Consider the following 26,351-nt stretch of genomic DNA (forward strand, 5'->3'; position numbering starts at 1 on the left):
TAGTCCTCCTCTCATCTCCTTTTCAACAAGAGCAGTTTGTCAGGGTCAGAAAGCAATTCAAAACCCCTATTAATGAGCAAGGGAGAGAAAAGTGAGGTATGGGAGGGGGAAAAAAAGGGTGAGTCGGGGTGGGAGGTGGGACGGAGGGCTGGCGGGGGTGTCTGCCATCAAAGCCGACGAGAAAAGAAGGCCAGGTGGTTGTGGGAAATCGCAGCCTTTTTCGGCAGGGACGGAATCTTCGGCTGTAATTAGCAGGCTGGATTGGGGCCCTGGAGGATAGCCCCTCGGAGGGTAACAATTTGCACTTCTACAGGAGCCGCTGGAGGGACGAGAGAAAGGAGAGGAAAAGGGAAACTATGGCATCTTTTATCGGCGAGGACAAAGCTGCCGCATCCTTTCAAAGGCCTCTGCTGAGGCTTCCAGAGCGGAGGAAGAGCAAGTGAAATAAGGGGGTTTTGTGGGGGGGGGGAGAAAAGAAAGAAAGCAAGAAAGAAAAGGAATTGAAGAAGTGGACAGCAGTCGGAAAAGGGGCACGGATGCCAACATGCAGTTCACAGAGCAAAAGCAAGGAGGGGGAAGCAACAGTGGAGTGTGAGTGTGTGTGTGTGGATTGTGTAGAAGGGTTCTGACATACAGCCAACCTACAGACACCACTAGAATTCAACAGGCCCCTCTCGCTAATGCCACCAGTGACAATCACGAAAGCCCCTTCTTTGAAGCGTGCAAAATGGCAGCAGAGGTGGCACAACCATCACTCATGCTAAACACAATCTCTTTCTCTGTTCACATACTAGACGCAACATCACGATACCTTAAAATGATTTAGAAAGGTGGTAAAAAATATGTTGTTTTATTTCAAGACTAATTATGTTGTATTATGTTATATTCAAACTTTGCTTGTCCATTGATAATATTAATCCAGTAGATTCTAGATTTATTATTCTGTCATTAATCTGACAACTGAGAGCAACTAAATAGTTCTTTCAAGTGTTTCTGTCCATCCTTCCACTGTGACAAGACAAATCAAAACTATGGGTCTAAAAGGATGTGTAACTGTGAAGAAGCCGTTACTGAGAAAAGGAAAAAGACAAAAAGTTTTGCACCAGAACATCAAAACTGGACATCTGAGATGTGGAGAAAAGTTTTATGAACTGATAGTCTAAATTTGTAATTGGGATTTCTTGTATTGTGAGAAGCAGAGGATGCAAACAACTTGTAAGCCTGAACTTTGGAGGTGTGGGAAAATGTCCTTGTAGATTTCTCTGAAACTTGAAAGCAAGTCTTCTAACTATAATAAATATCTAAAAAATGCAACGGTTGGACGCATTAAATGTTATTATTATGATATTACATTTAGTTGTTTGGTCTTATGAGTAATTTTCTCTTACATATGTTTTCTCCTTTTTGCTGAAACTAAAAAACTGAACAACTTGTACCTAATGGTCATTTTAACTGGAAATTAAATAAAGTAAGCGTGGTCTCTAACTTTTGCACAGCACTGTACCAGCAGTGTTTATTTATGAAGTGAAACATCAGCTGAAGTCATCTTTGCTCTGCTGTCAGAACTTCATAATTTCGTTCTTGCTCTTCTTTAACCTCTCAAGCCTGTTGGTTTACACTTCAATGCTTCACCCTCATAACAGCAGAACTTACATATTAGATTCAGTTACTGAATATTACTGAATAATTCATAGTAGCTTCTGAATGATGAGTCTTAAAATTAATAACTGAGATGGTAGGACTTGGACTAAAAGAGTTAAAATCATTACACTGGGCGAAGCACTGGTCAGTGTGCACCCACGGGTCGGATGGCCAGCTGAGATGGTGAAACATCCAGAGGTCAGATGTATCACAGATAAGAGCTCCTCGGCCTGAGCAGCCTGATGGCCAAAGAGTCCGCCCCCAGCACAGAATGCCATTTGTTGTCCATCACTCAGAAGCTCGGGCCTGAGCGCTGGCGCTGCGCTGAAAGGCACATTCACACGGGATCGCACCCTGGATGTTTTTGCAATTCAATATTTTCACGCGCAGCCTCGTCATTACTGTGGAACCGGACCCTCGCTCCTTTCATGGACAGGCAAATAGCACAGTGAGACTGAAGCTAATAGCCCCATCTTGAAATGTTTTGCTGACGCCGTGAAAAAAAAAAAAACTCTTCTCAACATTTCACTAACAATCTGACTAGAGCTTTTAAGGGTTTTTTTTTCCAAAGAGCAAAGACAAACCACTTGCATGTCCTGCACCATGAGAAAGTTATAAAGTTCAAAATGAATTGGGCTTTAACACATCAATATTACCACTTGCTTTACATGGCCTGTTGGATATTTCTTTTCTTAAATATTATATCATTCTTGGTGGTTTACAGCTTCCTTAGTCATTTTAAAATCATAAATATACACTATGATCTAAAATTTTTTTAGTCCAGCTTGATAATACTTCTACAGTCATATGCAAAAGTTTGAACACCACCGGTCAAATTACATGTGAAAATTAGTTAACACATTCTTTACAAGGAACAAACTTAAAATGGTATTTTTCTGCCATTTTTGGGCCACTTTGCAATTGAAGTATATATATATATATATATATATATATATATATATATATATATATATATACTATATTTCCAAAAGTATTTGGTCATCTGCATATTAACTTGAGTGACATCCTATTCTTAATCCATAGGGTTTTATATGATGTCGGCCCACCCTTTGCAGCTATAACAGCTTCAACTCTTCTGGGAAGGCTTTCCACAAGGTTTAGTGTGTTTATGGTAATTTTTGACCGTTCTTCCAGAAGCATATTTGTGAGGTCAGACACTGATGTTGGTCAAAAAGGTCTGGCTCGCAGTCTCCGCTCTAAATCATCCCAAAAGTGTTGAGGTTAGGATTCTGTGCAGGCCAGTCAAGTTCTTCCACACCAAACTGGCTCATCCATGTCTTTATGAACCTTGCTTTGTGCACTGGTGCGCAGTCATGTTGGAACAGGAAGGGGCCGTCCTCAAACTGTTCCCACAAAGTTGGGAGCATGAAATTGTCCAAAATCTCTTGGTTTAATGAAGCATTAAGAGTTTCTTTCAGTGGAACTAAGGGGCCGAGCCCAGCTCCTGGAAAACAGCCCCACACCATAATCCCCCCTCCACCAAACTTTACACTTGGCACAACGCAGTCAGACAAGTACCATTCTCCTGGCAACCGCCAAACCCAGACTCGTCCATCACATGGCCAGATGGAGAAGCGTGATTCGTCACTACAGAGAACAAGTCTCCACTGCTCTAGAGTCCAGTGGCGGCACTTTACAGTGGCGGCATTCAACGCTTTGCATTGCACTTGGTGATGTAAGGCTTGGATGCTGCTGTTCGGCCATGGAAACCCATTCCATGAAGCTCTCTATGCTGTTCTTGAGCTAATCTGAAGGCCACATGAAGTTTGGAGGTCTGTAGCGATTGACTCTGCAGAAAGTTGGTGACCTCTGTGCACTATGCACTTCAGCATCCACTGACCCCACGCTGTCATTTTACATGACCTACCACTTCGTGGCTGAGTTGCTGTCGTTCCCAATCACTTCCACTTTATTATAATACCACTGACAGTTGACTGTGGAATATTTAGTAGTGAGGAAATTTCATGACTGGACTTGTTGCACAGGTGGCATCCTATCACAGTACCACGCTGGAATTCACTGAGCTTGTGAGAGCGACCTATTCTTTGACAAATGTTTGTAGGAGCAGTCTGTATGCCTAGGTATATATATATATATATATATATATATATATATATATATATATATATATATATATGTGTGTGTGTGTGTGTGTGTGTGTGTGTGTGTGTGTGTGTGTGTGTGTGTGTAAACACATTTTCAGCAAATAAACAGTAAGTGCACATTATATTGTGCAGAACTGTCTTCTTTATATAGAGGGTGTGTTAATTTACTTCCCCTTAGAGATCCAACAAAACATGTAACTTCACCAAGGCTGTCCAAACCTTTACACATGACAGTATGAAAGTTCCAGTTGCACTAGCACTTTAGAAATTACTGCAATTTCCCCCTGGGATCAATAAAGGAATCTGAAACCTCTAATACATGTATTTGCAACAAAACTGGTTTTATAGTATTGTAAACGTTGATTCCAAACTTTTAAATGGTGATTCCAAACTTTTGAACCATAACGCATGTATATTATTCATATACAGCATCAACTATATCTACACATTTTTGACCTGGGCAGAGATCTAAAGTTGTAGTGAACTGTTAAAAACATCAGTCCTTTAAGTGGTTGAAGAAAATGGCGGCATCTTGAGGTTTTATATATTTTTCCAGCAAGCCACACTGTAGTTAATGAAATTTAACACACCAATAGCGCTAGCGCCTCTCAAGAGACTGAATGCTTCATAATCAACGTGCCACTGCCTTCATTTTTTATGAAAATAAATTGCAGCCAGGGAGATGGGCTAATTGTGCTGCAACGTGGCAAAAAAGAAACAACCATTCCCATAATTAAGCCAATTTTCATAGACAGGACTAGTCGAAGAGGCAGTGAAATAAGTGGGAGCATTCATGGGGGAATGGTTCCCCTCTTCCCCCTCCCTTCACTCCTTTAGTTATATTTTCAGAAAGAGGAAAGTGCAGCATTGAGCAAACAGAGGCTGGCCGGGCCTGCCAAAGTCAGTGGATAATGATGGGTCAATTACTGCGGCTCTCAACATATCCTGACCACACTGTCCGCTTGTGAAATAATGACGACTGGGCTGACAGTCAACATGAAAGACACCTTCATCAAAGACGCAATCAAGGCTCTATCTGTACAGCAGAAAAAGTAGAAGGCCACATACACTCCCTCAGCTTGAGCCATTACAATATTTCGTCCCATCTCAGGACGGTACGTGCCCATCTTTTACTTAATGACAAAAGAAGGAGGAGAGAAGATGAGTGGAGGAGATAAACGTTTGAGGGCCTTTGATCTGTTAGGGACTTTAAAGCGATTTCTCCGGAGATGCTGCTCTGTTTGGAGCGAAATTCACTTTCTTATCACCAAAGGATGCAACATCAAAGCCTGAAGAAGTCATGTCTGTCCAAACAGCCCACGGGCGAGGGAGGATACTGACTCACTCACTGGGGAATTACTGTATAGCATACATGTGTGTATAATGTGTGGGTGTGCATTTGTGTGTTTGTTTTAATTCATTTTCAGGACATGTCCCTGATTTTGTAGGCAAAAGGGGGGCATCTACAATATCAGGACCAACAAAATGTTCCTGACGTTGCACTTTTTTTTTCTTTCTTTTTGTTCAAAGGATTTTTACATGTCTTTTTGATTACTGAGGTTACTGAGGTTAGGACATTTTCAGGTAGACAATCTGCAAAACGTAATGTGGCCAAGGGCATTAAAACCTTTCCAAATGACTATAGGTGCTTTATGTTGTTGCTGTTAGAACAAAAACCTTGCGTGTTGAAATATAAAAAATAATTTATTAACATTTAATATATGTTGATGCAAGAAGATGTTTTTAATCAGTTTTGTATAAATTCTACATTTTAAATTTACAATTATATTGTTTATGCATCCTGAAAATTTCAGACAATTTACATTGCATTAGGAGTTTCACATGCATACATACATACATATAGAGAGAGAGAGAGAGAGAGAGACAGAGAGAGAGAGAGTGAGAGGAGATGACCCAGTTTTCTTTGGCATTGCTTAAAGAAGTGGAACCTTTTTTGAATGTGAGCCATATAGATGAACTTATGTCCTGACCTTGTACAAAAACAAGTACATGTGTCTGTTTGTGTGCCTTGCCCAGGGAGAATGGCAGCTGTAAACATCCCAAGAGATGCCAAAACCACCAGCCTATTCTGTTGCCTAGTGGGAAATGTGTTTTCTTGCCCACAAGAGTGGCACTGCTATGGAATACCCTATCCACATGTACAGATAGCTACATACTACATTACAGATGGGTATGTGGGGAGAGGTTGAGGGAGTGGTGCAGACCATATGTTAGTCAATGTAAGGTTTCACTGGCATAAAATGAATGAGTACAGGCTCTTCACATGCATGTAAACAAATCGACTGTATCAGCGTTTTTGCATGAACTCTTGACTTCAGTTTGCTACCAGCCAGATGGTATGGACAACTACAAGCTACTTAGAAGCTGTTTTGTTTGCTAGTTAGCTCAGAAACTGACTGGTGATTGTTGTATGTGCAGTCAACCTTTGTTTATGGTGTCCAACTGTGATTGTTCAGCTTAGAAGCCATGAAAGACAGAAAGGAAGAGACGCTAACTTGATAATGTGTAATTACAGTCAATGACCATTTATCATTAGCGTATTCATTATAACGAGAAATAAATTGTTTAGAGGTTGCCATGTTTATCTGAAACAATAACATTGGAAAAAAATGCAGTTATAATGGTGTAGTAAAGTCCAAGAAAGTACAGGGGGGCTTTTTCCCCAGAATAAAAGTATGGATGGATGTGCTAAAAGTACTAAGTCCAAGCAAAATTCCAACTTGAAGAAATTTGACACGCTTATCTACTTCACATTAGACCACAGGACTTCTGTAGTGGTGCATGCAAAGATGTAGACAGTGACAAGACAGTGAAAGGAAGTACAAATAACATATTTATCTATATATGCTAATAAGGGAAACTAGAGTATATATAGTATATGTAACAATAGTATTAAGATCATTTCCTAGATTAAACATTCACTTACATAAAGGCAAAAAGTGATTTCAGATCCAAAAATGTCTTAAATAACTATAAGCTTCTGCATTTGTACACATAATAATATGTGCTCACATTTCCTTCATGTTTATCTTAGGTTTAGAATACCCGCCCCAAAAATACAACTTCTTGTTTGACTATATTATATACTACACTATATCGATCTCAAGGGCACGACTACTCTTGCTTGTCTTCAACAATGTTAATTAGGCTCAAAAACATGAAAGCTGCCAAGCTGGGGTGCCTACAAATGCTGAATGGAAACTTTACTTGCACTTTCTGGGGCTGGAGTTACGACACCGAGACGTTTTACGGCCTAAAATTAGCAGCACTGAACACATGATTCTGGGTTAATTATTTCTCGGTGTGCCCCAACTACAGTTAGTCAAGTTCTACCCTGTGGGCACACGCTGCCAGATTTTTTTTTTTCTGCATGAGGCGTCAGCGTCACCAACTGCAGCCAATGGGCTTTGCTTCAGGAGGAGTGAATGGAGGCTGGTGAAACTAGGCCCTCACTGCTGATCTGAGAACTGATTTTTCTCATAAACATCCAAAGATAATAAATTAGGAGTGTTACTGAGCAGCATTTAGGGCAAGCTTTGTTTGTGTGCGTGCGTGTGTGTGTGTGTGTGTGTTTGTGTGTGTGTGTGTGTGTGTGTGTGGCGGGGATTGTTTCTAAATGGGGTATATGGCACATGTAATGTTCATGCACATAGCAAGCATTTGCAAACTAAGCTCCATGCTTATTATATGTAAGCTTACTTTTTGGCAAGGCCTTTTCTGTAGGAGCATAGAGCACATAAAAAGGAAATGATACATCTCAAGAGTCCTAGAAAATGTAGGCCGAGCAGGGCCGAAAAACAAACAAACCAAAGCCTTGTCAACTGCAGCTAGGCACTAAAGCAGCTCATATTACATGAGGTCAATAACCATATTGGGACATTCATCAACACTGTATTATCATTTGTTTTTTTAAAGATCTCTAACTTGCTGTCATTTCAGCACAAACTTCAAACAGGAGTACTGAAGTGTTGCATTCGATTTTAAGATCCAGAACAATCGGACAAATAGTACTGTGGCTGTAGCTGAGGTGCAGATAAATGTTTGCTAAAGCACCTTTGGAAAGAAAAGAAAAAAAAAACCATGGAGTCCGACCCCCTTCCATGGCCAAGGAGCTGCAGACAGCGTAGGCTGTAACATGATAAGCTCCTCTTGCTCTCAGACATGGCTTTAACTGTTTTGTAATGGCTGTCTTCCCTCGGCTGCCTTCGGCACCCTGCTCCGCTCCGCAGCACGGGGGCCTGTCCATATATATACTCATCTCTTTCTTTAAAAAAATAAAAATAAAAGATTCAAGGGAGGAAGAAAAAACACAGCAAGGCATTCAGCTCATCTTTAAGGCATGAACATATAACTGCCAAAACACAGCTTAAACTCGTTCCCTAATCCGCAAGCGTGGGCCCTCACTTCAATTCCTCACTCTCACATGCACATAACTTACATAATGCCCGAGTCGTAACTAAATCTTCGATGTCTGAAATTGTGACTCTATAGAATAAGCAAATGAACATACTTTAGTGAATGTTAATGTAACAGTATTTTATTCAAGGTAATTTTTCATCATATCTGTTGGTCAGTGCATTATAAAATTGTTCACAGCTGACATTTTCATTTTCACAGTTAAGAAAAAAAATGGAGCTTTCGTTTGACAGCAGTGATGTTGATTATATAGGAGTTAATGAATAATTCATATTAACTACTGAATAATTAGTCTCAAGACTAATGACTAGCCCTTAGTTTAATGGGTTAAAAGGTTAGCATTTGCAACATTTGGCTTCAATTCTAGTCTTGTTATTCACTTATTAACCTTAATGTTCGTCTTGTAAATTATTTGGTAATTATTATGAAACTAATATGGAACAAGGTAAATATAACCAATAAGACTGGAGAAGGGAGAGGGACAGGTCTTAAGTGTTTAAGGGGTTAAGCTGGAGAATGATGCAGTGCAGTTCTGCTCTTTTTGACCTTCTGGTACAGGGTGCACACGCAGAAAAAGAGAAGCCAAAGTTGTTTCCACCTGAGCAAGAATCTTTGTGACGTTATAAAAAGGTGCAGCGAGCCAAGCACAGTGAGGGCAGCGGAGGCGGCAAGTGAAGTGGTAAAGGAGTGGAGGGTGAGGAGTGCGGGCGCGGGCGCGTTTGCAGTGTTTTGCTCTCCAGAAACCACGGAACGCCTGGAGAGGTGGGCCAAGCTCAGGTGGGCAGGCCTGCCTCTATAGCACCACACTGACTCTCCTTTGCTCTTGATTCACATCGGCATTAACCCTTAAGCCCTAAGAGTCCGTATTTGGGCTCATACTTCACTCCCTCACTCCTGTAATTACATTAGATTATGTATAAGCTTCATACTAGTTAGCTTCATGCTAAACACAGCATTTACTGGATAGTCTTAACATTAATAACTAAGCTTAAAGTTTAAAGGGTTAACCCTACGGGCCTGTGCTTGAATCCATGCTTCAGCTCCTTAATCTCATAAGTACATAGCTTACAAATTAGCATTATTGCACTTAATGAATAGTTTACAGTTCATCTACCTACAAAGATTTAATATTAATAACTAAATAATAAGCCTGGGGTTCAAGGGGTTAACTAAGCACTGCACACTCCTAGCTGTGTGTTCAGCGTTTCCTACATGCTCAGCTGATTGTTACAGTATCAAAACCAAATAAAAATTCCTCCAGCAATTTCATATTGCGCCTAATGTGAATCAGCTCCTCGGTTTTTGTTGGCACACAAAAGCACACACCTGTATATGGTGGAAGTCATTTTCATGGCCTTGTAGTCACACACACACATGCTCACCAGCATCCCCACCCCCAAACACACATGCAGACGGTCATTAGATCGGTTTATCACCTTCCTAGCCAGTCATACGAAAGTGGCACTTAGGTTGGCTTTTGACAACATCTTCTTATCAAAGACAAACCTACACCTCGAAGATTAAGGGGAGGGGGAGGTGGTTATATGCTCCCTAATGACCTCCGCGCCATTAGCCCGTCCCGGGGCCTTCGAGTGTGAAAAACAAAATACATGGAGAACGCATGAACTCGGCCGCCATGAGCACTGGAAGCCTAAACGTCAGCCATTTTGATTGTGTAAATCCAGTTGTCGGTGGTGACGGCCCTAAGCCTTCTAGCAGGCCCCTGCACACGGTTCCCATCACTGTTTTACAGTGTTATGGCTTGATTTTATTACATCTGTCAAAACATCATAGGCTGCACAAGAACCTTGTGATTTGTGATCCATATTTTTCTCTTCAAAAGAGGGCATCAAAATGAAAACAGCTCTGTCAGAGCAGTAATCCAGAAATGTCTGATTAAAAAAAGAGAATGACTTGACAATGCACTCGAGCTCTTGTGGAATTATGATAGGCTTACATTGCGGCACAGTGTGGATATCTTAACGTGGCTCTATTCCTGGAAATCAACACACTGAGGCAATACACGAGTGTATTGAAATCAAAATACTGTACTGATGTCAAGATCGAGAGAATACCCAACAGCGGACTGATAGCAAAATAAATCCCATGGACCTGCCTTTATACAATGCATGATTTTAGCAGCTCTTTTCTAACATTAGCCTTAATAACGTGAGCCACATTTTATGTAAAGGTGTATAACCTGACTAAAACAGTATGTTGTAGCACCAGTTAAACTAGTGTTCCCTTGCTAGGAAAATGAATGCCCTTTTTCCTTCCTCCTGAGCTCCACTCCAACCATCTATGCAGGCTGCACACACAGCAAAATCCCCAAAGCTGTCAAAGTCGAGCTGGACCCAGATGAAGAGTGTAAGAGTTAATTCAGCACTGGGTGCTTTTTGCTGTATATCTCCAAGAAGTTGGAGTCTGCACAATCCAACTGTCAATCCTTATCGATGACTTCATGAAATGAACATTGTCATGCAGACGGCTGGGCTCTAGCCCTTTAACTGCGTTGCCTATATTTGGAATTATTTCAGGACTGCCTTCTGTCATTTCATCACACTGAAAGCTCTTAGCCAAGCGTCATGTTTAGTGAAAACATTGTGAACGAAATCTTTAACAGGTATGACGCATAAACATCTTAAAATCTAGGCATCTGTGCTATTATAATACTGCTTATCTGACTCGTGTACAGACTGTAGACCGTTTACATCAGTGCGAGGTCCAAATTACAAACGCTATTTACGGACTAGTCAGTGCTGTTATAATTAATGGCCTCTAATTTATCAGATTAGAAACTACATTTAATTATCAGTATTTTCCAAACAGGGCGTGTAAATAATGTAAAAAAATGAAATTCGCCCGGGGGCGTGCGCACCGCCCAGGCATGTGAAGCACTAATCGATAAAGAGTATTAATCAATAGAGATTATTAATCGATATGCTCTGATCTAACAGGCCGAGTTTAGTTTAGGGTATTAGGACGGTGTGGACTGACCACTGCAGCGGTCATTTGTCTGATTCATTCATTTCAGCTCAAATAAAACATTCAGCAAAGCACACTGATCAGTAAAGGAATAAAGGCAGGGAGGCTGTAGTCTAGAAGCCAGACCGCTCGGAGCTCGGGAATGTAGCGAGCCCGGCCAACAACAACAACAACAACAACAACAACAACAATAATAATGAGCTCATATATATATATATATATATATATATATATATATATATATATATATATATATATATATATATACACGTATATATATATTTGCCTGCTGTTGATGTCATGCATTATGCGCACATTTAAACCTTATTCAGAGTAAATATGGATATTATTATAAGTGTTGTTGTTAGGATGTTATATTTGTTTTGCAATGTTGCAATAATAGCGTTTATTTTATATTTACTAATGCAAAGAATAATAGCTATAATTATAATAATTATTATGTAACAACAACAATAATAATAATAATAATAATAATAATAATAAAACCCTCATACACTGATTTTTCCCTATGGTTTAAACTACATTTGAATCTCCGTGATGAACGCAAAATATCTAATTTATACATTTATTTTCAAATGAATCTCTTAATTTCTTTGTCCGTCCGAGCTCGTTTTAAACGTGTCTGTTTTTACGGATAAAGCAGCGGAACTGGCTCCTTTCGCATGTGCGCTGAGTTTCACCTCTGCTGGACGCGCAGGTAAAGAAGGAGCGGGAGAAACGCGCTGTCCAGCAGGCCTGAGCCTTCAGCGCAGCTCCACAGCAGCGCGGACAGGAACCCCTTACAGGTGTGTAGGTGCGCGTCCTGTGGGGACAAACGCAGCTGCCCCACAGAGAACCGGCCAGTCCGCGCTTCACCCTCTTCACTCTCACCAGCTAAACAGGGAGAGCAACGCAACAAAAGGGCCCATCGCACATCTGGAGCAGAAACACTTAACTCGAGCTGTCTCCTACAAGCTGCTGAGCCTGGGTTAATGGGCGCTGCTGGACTGGGGCCTTGGCCCGCTGCTGTATCAGAGCTGACCACGGATCAGGAGGTAATCACCGCTGTTCTGTCGGGTCTGCTTCCATTAATGACACAGGGGTGAGCTTCAAATAACATGAAGTAAAATGAGCTTTTAAAAGCACGGCAAGAAAAGTTTTTAAGAGTTTTGTTGATGTTTAAAACCATGGACTTAAGGGCATTATCATTATTATCATTATTATCATTATTATTATTAGTAGTAGTAGTAGTAGTAGTACTATTACTGTTGATGTTGTTGTGCTTAATTATAATTATTCAAATTAAAAGAATGGTTATTTTGCATATTTACCAGTGAGCTTAGGCACTGCACTAAAACCTGCCCAATGTACACCAATATTTACTCGTTTAATTATTATTACTGTAATGAACGTTTTTACATGTGCAAAAAACTGGCTTAGCAATATTCCACACAGTTATCCTACAACAGCCCTATTTTCCCTAATTGCACCACATTACTGGGCATTTATAATTCCAATATCCTCAGCGCGTTGGACTGAAGGAGTGCTGCTAGTAAAATATGCTACCAAGTCAGCCATGCACTTCTGTACAGGCTTGTATATCTTTGTCATTTAAAAAAAGACATTATTGGGACCTCACGAGCTCATAAGCGGATTAAACACTTGCACACTTGCAATGAAAATGAAAAGCAGCATGCGAGCCAGTTAGGATCACAAAAAAAAAATAAAATAAAAGCACACGAAGCAAAAACAAAGGCTACAGAGCATTCAGCACAAATCTACCGGCAGTAAAACAGACAACATACTCAAGTGTACAAAACAGATCCAGAGACGAACTACAGCCCTTCGCCCCTCTCCCAAACAGTCCAGAGGAAAAAGAGCCGATTATTTTTCTCGCATGCATTATTGATCGCTACAGCTCAGAGAGGAAGGAGCCAACCGGAGCAACGCGAAACTCACTCAGTCGTTCCTAAAAAAGCGACTGCTTCGAACAGAAAGCAGGCAAAAGAAAACGTCCGTAAAAACACGCGAAAGCCAGGCATGTTGTGTCGGATCTCTTCGGCTCGCGGAGAGCTGCTCTCCCTCTGCATGGGCTCCTTCATCGCGTGGCCATGCGCAGTGCTAGAGCGCCCACTATTTCAGCAGCCTGGAATACAATTTCTCAAGACCTGGAAGGACTCAGTGAAAAAGAAGTCACTGTGCCTTTCCACAACTTTTGCCTAACTTTGCTGCGGCGATTCTCCGCAACAAAAAGAGTGGAAGTTGCTACAGAGCGAGGCGCAGGCATGGAGCAGCAGCGCTTTCTCTCTCTCTCTCGCTCGCTCTCTCTCTCTCTCTCACGCTCTCTCTCTCTCGCTCTCTCTCTCTCTCTCTCTTCGCTCTCCTTATCATGACACCCAAAGCAGTCCGCCGTGTTCTTCCATCACGCATGAAACTTCTGACGTTGTGAATAAGCGCAAAAAAAGTTGCGGCGGCGAGAACGCGCGAAAGTGCGACTTTTTTGGGGAAAATGCGACCGAAGAGCGAGAAAAGAGTGAATGGGACAAAGAGGTAAAAAAAGAAGCGAAGAGAAATCTAGGCAAAACAAAGATGGGTCCCGACCAGGAACTGATCAATGAAAATGACCCATTGGCGATCCGCGCGAGGGGGTACTGAGAGCGAGCGGGCACGAAAGCGAAAGAAGGGGATAGAGAACGGGGACCTACTTTTGGCCAGTTTTCTCGCCCTCGCCTTGGATCTCATCTCGTCGGCTCGTAGATTCCTCTCGTCCTCCTCGAGCTCAGAAGCAGCACCAGCACTGTCTTCATCTCACGAGCATTGTCAGTTCGGACACCTTCGCACATGCGCACAGGCCATTCAATCTGACACCCTCGTCAGGGCCCAAAAAACTTTCCAATGTATTCATCATCATCACTTTTTTTTGTCCTATCGTCTCTCCTTTAGATCACTTATCTCTTTCCCTCCTCCCTCCCTCCCTCCCTCCCTCCTTCGCTCCGCACCATCTCGGACCCCCCCCTTACACACACACACACACACACGCGCGCGCGCGCACACGCACACACACACACACACACACACAAACCTCCTCCTCCCCTCCTCCTCCTCCTCTCTGCTTCTTTAAGAGGAATAAGGCGTATTTTCTCGCGGAGCGAAGCTGAACTGAGAAAGCTCGGCGGGGTCAAGGTCGCATCCCTCAGTAATGTGACCGAGCGCGCTTCTCCATTCAAACCTGCGTGTGCCGCAGCGAGGGATGAAGAGAAGAGCGGTCAGCGGAAAAGCACGAGGTAATGTGTCCAACAGCACTTACAAGCAAGTGCTTATTATTACTATTACTATTATTAATATTATTATTATTGTTGTTGTTAATTGTATTCGCATTTATTTTTAATACTCTTCTTATTATTGGCTGTTTACGTTGTTATGTGAGAACGTTTGAAATAAAGAGAAGCTCTTGCTGTTTTTCCCCATGTGCACCGCGCTCGGTCTGCTTCTTTACCAAACTTTTAACTCTTGTTTTTACCTGTATAATCTGTGCTGCCCGGTGACGTCACCACCGCGTTAACGCGTTTTGCAAAAAGAAAGAAAGATAGAAAGAAAGAAAGAAAGAAATCGATAAGATACTGAAACTCGTTCTTTCCGTGAAGCTTTCACTCTTATTCAGCTGCGGCTGAGCTGAGCTCGAGCAGCAGCGCGCGCTTCTGCGTGTGTGTGTAAGGGAGAGAGAGTGAGGAGAGAGAGACAAAGTGTGTGTCTGTGTGTGTGTGTGTGTGTGTGTGTGTGTGTGTGTGTGTGTGTGTGTGTGTGTGTGTGTAGGACCGTGGTGAGCACAAGGTAAGCACGTGAAACGGAGCGCTGCGGCTGCGTGTGAAAGGTGCAGAGACCACTGTCCGGCTTCGTGTCCGGTCTCAGGGTCGCAGTCAGCAGGACAGACCCAGGACAGTCGAGCCCGAATGTAAGTACCATTTCTCTGCATGCTGGATGCGCGCGAGCCGCCGCTCACATTCCACCGCTCTGTTCACGAATAGACACGCGGGAAAAGTGAACGCAGGTCCTGCGGACGGAGCGCGTCTCGGTTTGATTTGGGAGCGCCGCGCTCTGAGGGGCTCCATCATCTCGCCACCCTGAATGCGTGCGTCTAAATGCGCGGGATGGAGCTGTAATGACGAACCGGCAGAAGAAAGAAGAAAAACTGACGCCCTTTTTTTTTTTTTTAATGGACTATTTTTTTGTATAGAACATTAGTGCTTTGAGTTGCACGCACATCTACAGCAATTGATATTTATTTATTTACTTATTTATTTATTTGCGCTCCAATAATGACAATCCATGTGATGTGATGAGGTGAAGTTAAAATACAAAATAAGAGTGAATAAGCAATTGTGAGCTGTGAATAAGACAAAATATTATTGTTAATATACGGAAATCAATTTATATTTTATATTTATTTTTATATTTCCAATATTATATATATATTATATACACATATGTTTGTTTTTAGAATATTCTAATTCATTACGTGTGATGCAATTAAAGCCACACTTCATTATTATTACTATTATTTTTATGATTATTATGATTATTATTATTATTGTTGCTGTTATGACGGCAGCAGTAAGAACTAAAAGCGTGGAAAATAACTGTGAAATGCAAAACCTTCAAACCGAAACTGCATGAATTACATCATTTTCTTCTACAACTCTTATTTTGTGATTTGGCGCTATTTTGGTAACCATATCAAAACTCTCTCTTGAAGTGGTCAGTACTGTGTAAGCGGTGGTCAGTGAAGAGAGCTGGACATTTGTATTATGATTTTTTTCACAGATGGACAGCGTTTCTAACGCTGCGAAAACACGTGCTGGTCTATTTCACTCTATTGAATAAATGATTCTCAGTTTAGAAACTGTTCATTTGTTTCTCTTCTAGCCTAAAGATGGTCTGCCCAGCTCTTGACTGACTGGCGAAGAAGCATGTGATTGAGGCTGTGAACTCCTGACCAGTATTAGGACCATAAAGTAAGCCATGAGCTTGTCACCATGCCAAGCATTTACAAATCCCATTTAATAATCAGAGACTCCAATCATAACAGACTCCCTAATAAACTGATAAAGCTATATTACAACTGAGGGTCATGTGTACCTCACCTCCTTCACCGCTGGAGAACCTAACAAGAATTCCTGAAGAACGCTTTATTAAAAAAACGTAATAAAAGTGCTGGTTTATTAAATGAAGACTAACCAGGTCTGTCCCAATAACGCAGCAGGACGTTTTCCATTTATAGGTTAAATCTGATTACTTTCGCCATGATATCACTTGACATGGACGTGAAAATCACCTGTGACTGGATGACCCATTTATTACGCGCTAATGAAAGACAAGCACTACCCAACAGTCTAAACACAGGCTGAAATAATGGGAACCAACGCAGCGACACAAAAAAAGCACAGCTCTGTTGTTTCTCCGGACAGCCTGTTTGCCCCAAACCCATTTAAAGAAAGCAAGTTCTTGGGCGGGACAGAGGATTTCATAGTGAGCAACACCTCTTTTAAAGAGCAATTAACTCTAATTAGACGTGTAAAGAAAACGCGCTGCTCTTCAGCGCTCCTTCATCGGGGAATCGTTTTCTGCGCCATTTAAACGTCTGGCTTTTTTTTTACGAGCTCCTGGAAACGGGATGGCCATGCAAGTACGCATTTTGAGGCTTTTCTTTCTCTGCAGCTTCAGGGAGGAATGGTAGCCCAGAACACAGAGGGTTCTCTGGGTAACATCCGCTCTGGGCCTTAATGTCCAGGGGCACAATTACACCCCCCCTCCCTCCCCACCCCACTTATCTGTAGTGTGTAGAGATGGGATCTCTACGGGATGAGGAGGTGTGACTGTGAACATCTGCGAATCGGTTTAAGTGTTTGTGTGCGTGTGTGAGTGTGTATGTATATATATATATATATATATATATATATATATATATATACACACACACATACACATACATACATACATACATGTGTGTGTGTAATTTTTTATTTATTAAATATTTTATTCAGTCTCTTTCCCGCAAAGTGTGATTATAATTGAAATAAAGGCTCCTAAACATCCCAGGAGCTGTTACATTTTTAGATGATATATTTCAAACGCTTTTCATAAATAAATAAATAAATAAATAAATAAACAAACACAGGGGCCCCATTTATGTTATCCTCATGCATTAATAGGACATCTTTTCTATAAGGACTTTTCACAATAAGTAATACTATTTGATCAGCATACACACCCACACGCACGTGCAAATAACGAAAATACGAAATTTGGACTACAAACGAATAAATAATGACGTAAATAAACAGCCGGACAGCCGGACAACCGGACAGATAGACACTCCGAGGTGGTACTTGCTATTCCACGTAAAATGATGATATTTTTTATTCTTACTGTGCGCTGCCACAGAGCACCACTGAGTTTGTACGCCGGTAAAACAGTGAAATGATCTCAATAGCTGTAGGAGCGATATTGGTAATAACTGACAGAAGGTGGGCCGGTGAGACCCCTAAGCTCAAACAGGTAGCTTTCAAACGGGATGAAGCCCAAGCTTTATCCACGGCCACAGCGAGCAGTTGATAAGACCTCATCCCGCTCTATGTGGCACATGACGCAGCCAGTCGTGACTCCGGCTTGAAGAGTTAAAGTGCGTCAGAGCGCGGAGCTGCTCTCCACATGCTAATGCAGTTTCCATAGGTTAATGACAGGGAACAGCACCGTCAAGGTGGGGGGCTTCAGCTCCACGCGCCCGACTCACTCAGACAGACAGGGGTTCAGCGCGTGCCATTAGCACCCGTAGAAAACAATGACAGCGAAAAGCAGAAGAGGAAGTGGCCGCAGAAGCTCGGAGGACAGCAGAGCAACCGCAGCCGTAACAGACAACAAATCCACGCAGATGAAGAGAAAGGGCAGCTATGAAAACTGCATGTCTGTGTTCAACAGATTGTTAAAGCGGCCCCCACCAGCTGTGACAGCAGACAGTGCCAGTCTATAGGAGCCACACGAGCATTTATCATGATCATATTGAAGTGCTGGGGCGCCGCTGAAGCGTGTCCTCCTAACATCCAGCTACTGCAGAAGCGTGGAAGAAGCACTGCCTCCTTCTGCCGGCCCGCGTGTTAAGCTACCTGGGTAATTATTAGCCATTAATTGGGTTCAAGACCTTGGGAGTCTATGGGAAATGGGAAATGTGACCACTAATGCCAGACAGCCCCCCCCCCCCGCGTCCCTCGTTCAAAGTGTGAAAAGGGAGACGGGAGCCGTGCCTTAAGCACACATAACCTAAAAGTCAGGAACGACTACCAGAACGAGCTCTGTAAGATATGAGAGCCCGATACTGCCTGAATGGAGCGGTACTGTATTATGTGCATGCTTCAAATGAAAAAAAAGATGCCTCGTTTTCCGTAAAGAGACTGGCTCTATCTAGAACCATGAACACTCAAATAACCATTTGGATGCTTAACAGGTTCTTTGCATGGTGAAACTGTTCTTCAGAATGACGGAGAACGTGTTGCATATAGTTCTCTATAGAACCTTTTGGAAAATGCTTCTATTAAAGCGCCGGAAAAGGTTCTGCTATTGTGATGATGTCAAGCTCGTAACAATAGACGAACCATTTTTGGTGCTACAGAACCGTTTTCAAATAGGTTCTATGTAGAACTGTGTTCCACTGACTTTAATAAAGAACCATATTTTTAAAGAATGTTTTTATATGTGTATAAATTATTTATATTTCAATTTTAGATCTATCTATCTATCTATCTATCTATCTATCTATCTATCTATCTATCTATCTATCTATCCCTTTAGCTCTTAATATTCATTTTCACACCGCTGTCCTGGTGTGTAGACTTTACTTTGTGTTCATTAAATTCACTTAATATTGCTGTAAAGTTCACTAAATGATTACTGTGTAAAACAAAGGATCTTCACAACTGACCAGGCTGAATTAAGGACGGTCAGCAGATCGACTCTCCTCTCCTCCGTCGTGTTTTTTTCGTTAGTCTGCTTTCTGTATGGTGTTTATTCCAGAATTCATTCGTTTCGTGTTTTAGTTCAATTCCTTTCAGAACGGAGCTGAATCGGAGGAATGACACTAAACCCGAAATCAGCCTCAAAATCGCGCAGAATAAAATGAATAAAAGCCGCGCTGAAGCAGCGAATCGTGAAGATGAAGCGCGCAGGAGCTTTGAGCTCTAAATACTGCTGAATATTGTGCAGCCGCACTGATGGATCCCGCTGCTGTGTGTGTTTGTCTGAGGTTTGTTGCTGAATTTTCGTTGTGTGTGGTTGTGTGTGTGTGTGTGCGTGTGTGTGTGTGTTGCTGCTGTTTGTCCAGCGCTGAGCTCCGGCTGCTGCTCGCCCAAGGCAAGAAACCGGCCCACATGCAGAGACCACCTTCATATGATGTGATCAATCACACAGTGGGCACCAGCGGCAGAAACAGACTTTCAGACCCTGAACATCCAGAGATAAATTAATGACCAAAAACAGGGACCTGATCTGATGACGTGCTCACGTCATACCTGATCAGCCCCGTGAAGAGCTCTGAAAGATTAAAAGCGAAGCGACAATATGATTATTATTTTAATAAGAACTAATAAAGAACGAATGTAATTCGAAAATGATTTTTCTTTTTATTATTCTAATCAATAATAATAATAATAATAATAATAATAAAAATAATAATAATAAGCGGACAATAATAATAACAAAAATGGTTCTATATAGAACCATTTTAAAAGGTTCTTTAAAGAACCCCATACAACAGGTTGTCCGTCAAAGAACCGTTTACTCAAATGTTCTGTTCTGCAGAACCACTGCTTTCACAAAGAACCCCTGAAAAACATTAATAATAGAGATAATGATGACGACAGCAACGTAATTGTACATAAAAAGGTTATTAACAAAGTAGTTATATAATAAATTTGCATGCTCGCCAATAAACCCAAATATTTCTGCCATTAAAATGTTTGTAAATCCGAAATCTACCAACATCCGATATTGTCCATATAAATTCTTCTCAATAAATGACTCAGTAAATTCACGTCCACTTCCATCTCGCCTGCCCCGGCGCTGCCTTCATCTCAGCAACTCCATAATGCAGAACGACATCTCTGGTTTTAAGAAAGGGGTTTCGATTTCATCGCTTTTGACTAAAATGTGGGTAAAGAGAACCGAAGACACAAATTATGTGCATGGTGCAGGTTGAAATTTGCAGAAGTGTAACAGCACTCAGCACCACTCCTTTCAAAGGCACACATGTGCCTTATTTTAGACGTTTCTTCGTTACTTCCCATATATTCGATTTAAAAACGCCTAATTCTGTATTACATGCAAGCATGTATTACTAGTGAAGCCTGACAAGTTCAGCATTGGTGCCTTTAGGCCATGAGCAAAACTCTTGGATGCTCCTCCGCCATAGACAGGACTGTGGAACCGGGAAAACAAGCTCTTTTAAGCATACAGACACTTTCAAAAGCTCTATCAAATGTCCTGTAACTGCACATAAATAGAACTCAGAGATGTTAAAGACTGACACTGCCAAGCTTTTAACAGCCTTGAAGCACAATAGCAAGATCACAGCACAGTAAGGAGAGTATCAATTGAACACGTTCTCTAATAGATGGGCTCAAAAGCTACAACTGTTTGGGGACCCTCAAGAAAAGTGATCAAGTACTGGATCAGTGCGGGAGCTCACGAGCCAGATTATGTCTTCACCATGTTGCAATGTTGTTTCAGGTAATACAAACCAAATGTCACGTTCTCAGTCATGTACAGCCACACTTGTGGGATGTCTCCTTTAATGAAAAGGTAGAGTAAGAGGTTGAGAGTCGTTATTTTATTACATTAATATTCCTAAATATTCCTCACCTCAGCGCACATGTTAAGATCACATCAGTCATTAGTCAGTATAGGCAGATACAGTTTGAACACTCCTGGTTTTTACAGGTTTTGTTAAAGGTGTAAGAGAAAAGTTAACACTAAGGTAGGTTAATAGTTCTTTTCTGACATTTTCTGTCAATTTTACAGCACAAATGTATTTGCTGTGTTGAATATATTAGGGGAAAACCAAAAAATGAAATATAAAATGTGCCATAACCTTTGCACAGATCACATTTTTGGTTTTATTTATTTTCCCAATCTGTTTAGATCACCAAATAAACATTAAAGAGTATTCTCTTTTGAGTATGTGTACTATTTTTACTTACAAAATCAACAGTGTCATTTGTCCAAGGGCACCCAAACTTTTGCATATGACTGTATGTAGATACCTCCAAAACAGATTAATACCAAATCAATAATAATAACACAACAACCAAGCTCTGGCCCTCAGAAGATGTCTGGGGCCTGGGGAATGCATCCTGTAAAGCTAAGGTGAATGGCAGTATTAACTAATTTGAGCTCTCAAGAAAAAAAAAATCAAAGGCATCTTAATTCATTCATTCCTAGGGTTCAGCAGTTCTGGCTTTGACTTGGATATGGGACTGCCTTGGTGGCTCATAAACATGGGGAGTAGGTCTCTCTGAAAGGCCTCTCACACACCCCGCCTTCCTCCGGCCAACCTGGCAGGCCCTTCCCAGAGTGACTACGCATAGTTTCCTTTCGATTAGGGCCATCTCCTTAACCAGACTCCTCAGCAAAACCAACACATTTGTGTTCTCAAACACATTCAGGTTGGGAGGCCTCCGAGCCGTGACAGGATCTGGAACGTTGTGGGGTCCAAACATGTACGGCAACATTTGTTTCATGCATGGCACAAGTGGCTTTTGTGCAACAGGAGCTCGCAGGAGAGGTTTCCAACAGGCGTTCCTTTTCGGGGAGCGAGTGTGAACTTGTGAAAAGGGTTTTATCCGTGGCACGGCAACAAAGTTGCAGCATAAATCAATGTAAGCAAGGAAAATTAATATTAACTCCATAAACTCTGAGAAAGTCTCTTATAACTACACTCTTATACTTTAACTCGTATAACTACAACGTATTATTTTCAGCACAGTTACTGAGCAGTTCTAAGTAATTTCTGCATAATTAAACAGTTAATATGTAAGCAAAGTCATTCAGAGTGGTTTGATACGGAATGCTCTGTTCTAGAGAAACTTACCGAGTCAGAATTGTTCACAGTGCTGGTGATAGGAACCAGACGTCAGAAGTGTTTCATTTCTCAGAAAGTTCCCTCACAGAAAGCTACTACATTAAATACACTGACTGATACCTGAAACACTGTTTTACAACAGCTTTGAGATAAGACGTGTACTTATTTCTCTATTCATGGCAGAAATCTAAGGCATAATAGTCCCCAAAGATTTTTTTTGGTTTTATCACTGGTTTACCATGATCATCATTACATATAAACCCTCAGAAGACACTTGATTATTTTTCCACAGTGAATAAAATAGCTATATTTCTGCTGAAGACATTGATAGCCCTGGTTCCTATCATATAAACACACTGGAGTCAGCAAGTTTCTCTGCAATGTACCTTTAAACCATTCTGAATAACTCATACATTTCAACCACTGAATTATGTAGACATTAAGAAAAATCCATGGGGTACAACTGGCACTATTAAAAAACAAAGGTTCCTCATAGATTCTTGGTTTGAACATACATTTCTTTGAAATAGCCTCAAGCCCTTTTGAGGAGGTTCATCACATTCAAACATCTTTTTAACAAAAATGTTTTTTTCAAAAGTGTGGCTATTGAAAGGTTCCTTAGGTAGCCGAAAATGTTTTCTCAAAATAACCCTATTTTCACCTTAATGTTTAGGAGGGCAGAGTTTAATGGGTTAAGAAGAGGTAGCCTTAGCTGTTGGAAAGAGTTTCCATGTGGAAAGCGCCTGCTTTAGTATGGTGACGAGCTTTCGTACGTGTAATGAAAGTAAACAAATACGAAACAGCCTAATCCATGCCGGAGTGTTTGGTTCATTCGCTCACACCTTCACTCACACACCGCCACACACACCAGCAGCAATAAATCATTCAAACTGTGGCTTGTTTAGGCCGAGGATTGCCTCTCGTTGCTTATTCACTGCTGGGATTAAGTCCCAAGCAGGGCTGCTTATTTACCTGTTTATGAGTTTCATTAGGCAGTCCATCAGAGGCAGTCCGTCTGTGACAGCAAGATTAATCAGCCTCCTGCTCCACACACACACACACACACACACACACACACACACACACACACACACACACACACACACACACACACAGTTTCTATATAGATATATACGCTTATTGTCCTCACAAGAATAATTACGTCCTCTTTTCTTTGCTGGATGCACAAGTTCTATAAAAATTCTTCTATGAAGGAGTCACTGAAATAGAAGGTTCTCTTTGTTTTAAAGTCTTATAAAGAGAAACAGGACTACTGGGGAATCTGATTCATAGTTAGCGGGGTATTGATTTTCGGTACCCCTGTTGTCTTGGATGACTAAACTCCTTCATCTCCACATCCGAAAACCGGTCAATAAAACTGACATGGTTGGCTACAGAAATGACACCATGATTCAAATGCAGCCAAAGCTCCAAGATTTGATAAAAAAACAATTCAGAGATTGTCAAACATGTATGGTTAGGTCACTGTATTGGACGCAGATGCAGTTTTGAAATTTAAAACAGATTCTTGACATTACAATTTCATTTTGAAAACAAGCACAAAGCACACAAATTTACACAAATTATTCTCCATCTTCATTTTACAGTACAAAGCATTTTCATGCCAGGATGTCTCTCAAATTCGTGAACCATATTCTGTCAAAGTAAATGCAAATAAAATGACACCAAGACCCGCCAAAGCCTCAATGTTTGTCAAAAAACAACCTTTTCTTGATTCATCTTTAAGAAAGGAGCGTAAAGAACAGCTGAAATGTTTAATTGAAGCCTGAATTTGCATCCATGTTTACATGTACGAATCTCCACTGGCTTTTTATGGTACACTGCATTCTCACTTTAGGACATCTCTTAAATTCATGCATCTTTTTCAGACTGCTCCTGCCAAAATAAAACATTTCCTTGCACTCAGTTTGTGCAGGCTTTCTTGGTAAGAAACCACAGCCACATTTTGGTTTGAGAGTATACCAATTATCAGCAGGTGGAGTAACTACACTTAAGCACTATTCTTGGAAATTTGGACTCTATCCAAGGTGTAGTGAAACTGAACATTTGTACTTCTACTTATATACATTTCCAAAAAAACTTTAGCTTTACTCCCCACATTTTCAGTTAGACCTTAGTGCTTCAAATCTCAATCAAATCATTCTCTGTGCAGTCAGCTGAGTTCATATGAATTTGAATTTGTTTTTACTTAAACATCCAACCAAATTCATCTCAGGGTAGAATGAAACTACCCATAACTGTGCCAACTAATCTTTGTGTGAGGAGTAGTACCACTGATGAGTTAGTCACCGCACCACCAAACAAGGAGAATGTTTATCTGTTAAAACATACACACATATATATATATATATATATATATATATATATATATATACAGAAGTATTAGATTTTGATACTTTTTGACTTCCACTTTTAACTTGACCTATAGTGAAAATTTGGGATTTATTTTCATGAATACCTGAAAATAACAGTTTTGGAACTTGGAAAACAAGCAAAGAAAGAAAGAAAGAAGAAATGTTTAAAATTCTTCACCTTTTCTGGGTTTAAATTTAAGCAAATTTGTGACATTGTTCACATCAAAGCCTTTGTACTAAAAGACCAAGGCTTACTGACTGATTTATCCCTTCCATTGAAGCTTGTGTTCAGGTGATGAGTGGATCTACTCATCAGAAGTCCATGCCAGCAAAAGGGGGGCATACCAAATACGACAAATGTCTGAAACTCATGTAAATATTTCAAAGATTGGGCTTTTCACTAAAATTGTGATGCACACAATATAAGCTGCCATGAACATTGACATTAATTTAGGGAAGAATACTATACAGAGGTATTTTCACTTCATCTCATTTTTTGGCCACTTTTTTACTAATTTATCTGTACTGTTTTCACCTCTGCCAATTGTTCTCATAGTATCTGAAGCATCTTAGCTGGATAGAGGATGTAATAAGCAGGTGCTGAAGTAGTTCCCCATTCCGTATGAGAGGCAGATACTTTCAGTGTTTAAAGAGTGCCCTCCTGTGTCCTAAATACACACACTGTCCACAAAAGATATGACTTCAGCATCCTTTCCTTTAACTGCACCATCATTCTCATGCCAAGCCCTGAACATGTAACATATCTTGAAGCACCAATGGGAGACTGGATAGCCCACCATTTCAACCAACCTGAATTACTCTCAGCCACAATGTCGCAACTGATCCAGAAATGGGGGGTGGGGGTTACTTATTGAATAAAAAGAACTGTTGGGTGAATTTCATGATACACTGTCCTAAATACATTCAGTAACATTTTGTTAAATATAGTAACTTAATCAGAATACACTTAGAATGCATATTGAAAAGGCACATAAGCAAAAGCTGTTATTGTCATTTATCAATATCTATTATTATTATTATTATTATTATTATTACATTGCAGTGCTACCAGCTGTCTTCACGTAAAACCTCTAAATGATGAATTTATAACTCTTTGCCTATAAAGGACAGAGACAAACATGAATGGACTTTACCATTATCACTTTAAATTAACGCATGACAGATATTGTATCAAACATACAGTACTGTGTAAGTTTTAGGCATCTAAGCAATTTTTAAACAATTGACCTCAGCAGTGAGTTTATCACAATATACATTAGAATAAAGTCGTATTCATAATTTAAATAAACATAAAAACAATAAAGAGTAACAAGAATTTCTTGGGTCCGTATTTTTGCTTGACACCTTCACAGCCGCCACAGAGACTTGTTAATATCATCAATGACATCATGAGCTCAATTTACTGAAGCACTGATTGGTCAAACCAAGAGCTGCTTTTTAACTACATATAATACTGGACTTCCTCGAGGAGAGGCTAGAAAATGGTTAAACAAACACACTAACATCCAGAACATCTATATATATATATATATATATATATGTTATTAATTAATATTCTATACATTTTGTTTATTCAAATATTAACACTTTTGTCAGCTAATAAACACAAACTACACAAATAAATAGATTTTGAAAATGTGT

The 26,351-nt window shown here is 40.7% G+C and overlaps 1 protein-coding gene and 1 long non-coding RNA gene across 8 annotated transcripts in view; one reads left to right on the plus strand and one right to left on the minus strand.

Annotated features, from left to right (window-relative positions):
- prdm16 (PR domain containing 16) overlaps nt 1–14,116 on the minus strand; it is a 234,939-nt gene extending 220,823 nt beyond the window's left edge. For 6 of the 7 annotated variants that reach the window (XM_037536155.1, XM_017705810.2, XM_037536153.1 and 3 more), the window contains exon 1: nt 13,895–14,115. In XM_037536155.1, coding sequence (XP_037392052.1) covers nt 13,895–13,931 — 37 coding nt within the window. In that variant the 5' untranslated portion in view covers nt 13,932–14,115. Of the gene's footprint in view, nt 1–13,894 lie in introns of all 7 variants that reach the window. The other variant, XM_037536151.1, reaches the window with a different exon arrangement.
- Nucleotides 14,117–14,325: 209 nt separating this feature from the next.
- On the plus strand, nt 14,326–17,074 carry LOC108432150. The gene is made up of 3 exons (XR_001858205.2): nt 14,326–14,473; nt 15,003–15,141; nt 16,113–17,074. It is a non-coding gene; the product is annotated as an uncharacterized LOC108432150 (long non-coding RNA).
- The last annotated feature ends 9,277 nt before the right edge of the window (nt 17,075–26,351 follow it).

Source organism: Pygocentrus nattereri, chromosome 29 (assembly GCF_015220715.1).
Source record: "Pygocentrus nattereri isolate fPygNat1 chromosome 29, fPygNat1.pri, whole genome shotgun sequence".
Lineage (NCBI taxonomy): Eukaryota > Metazoa > Chordata > Actinopteri > Characiformes > Serrasalmidae > Pygocentrus > Pygocentrus nattereri.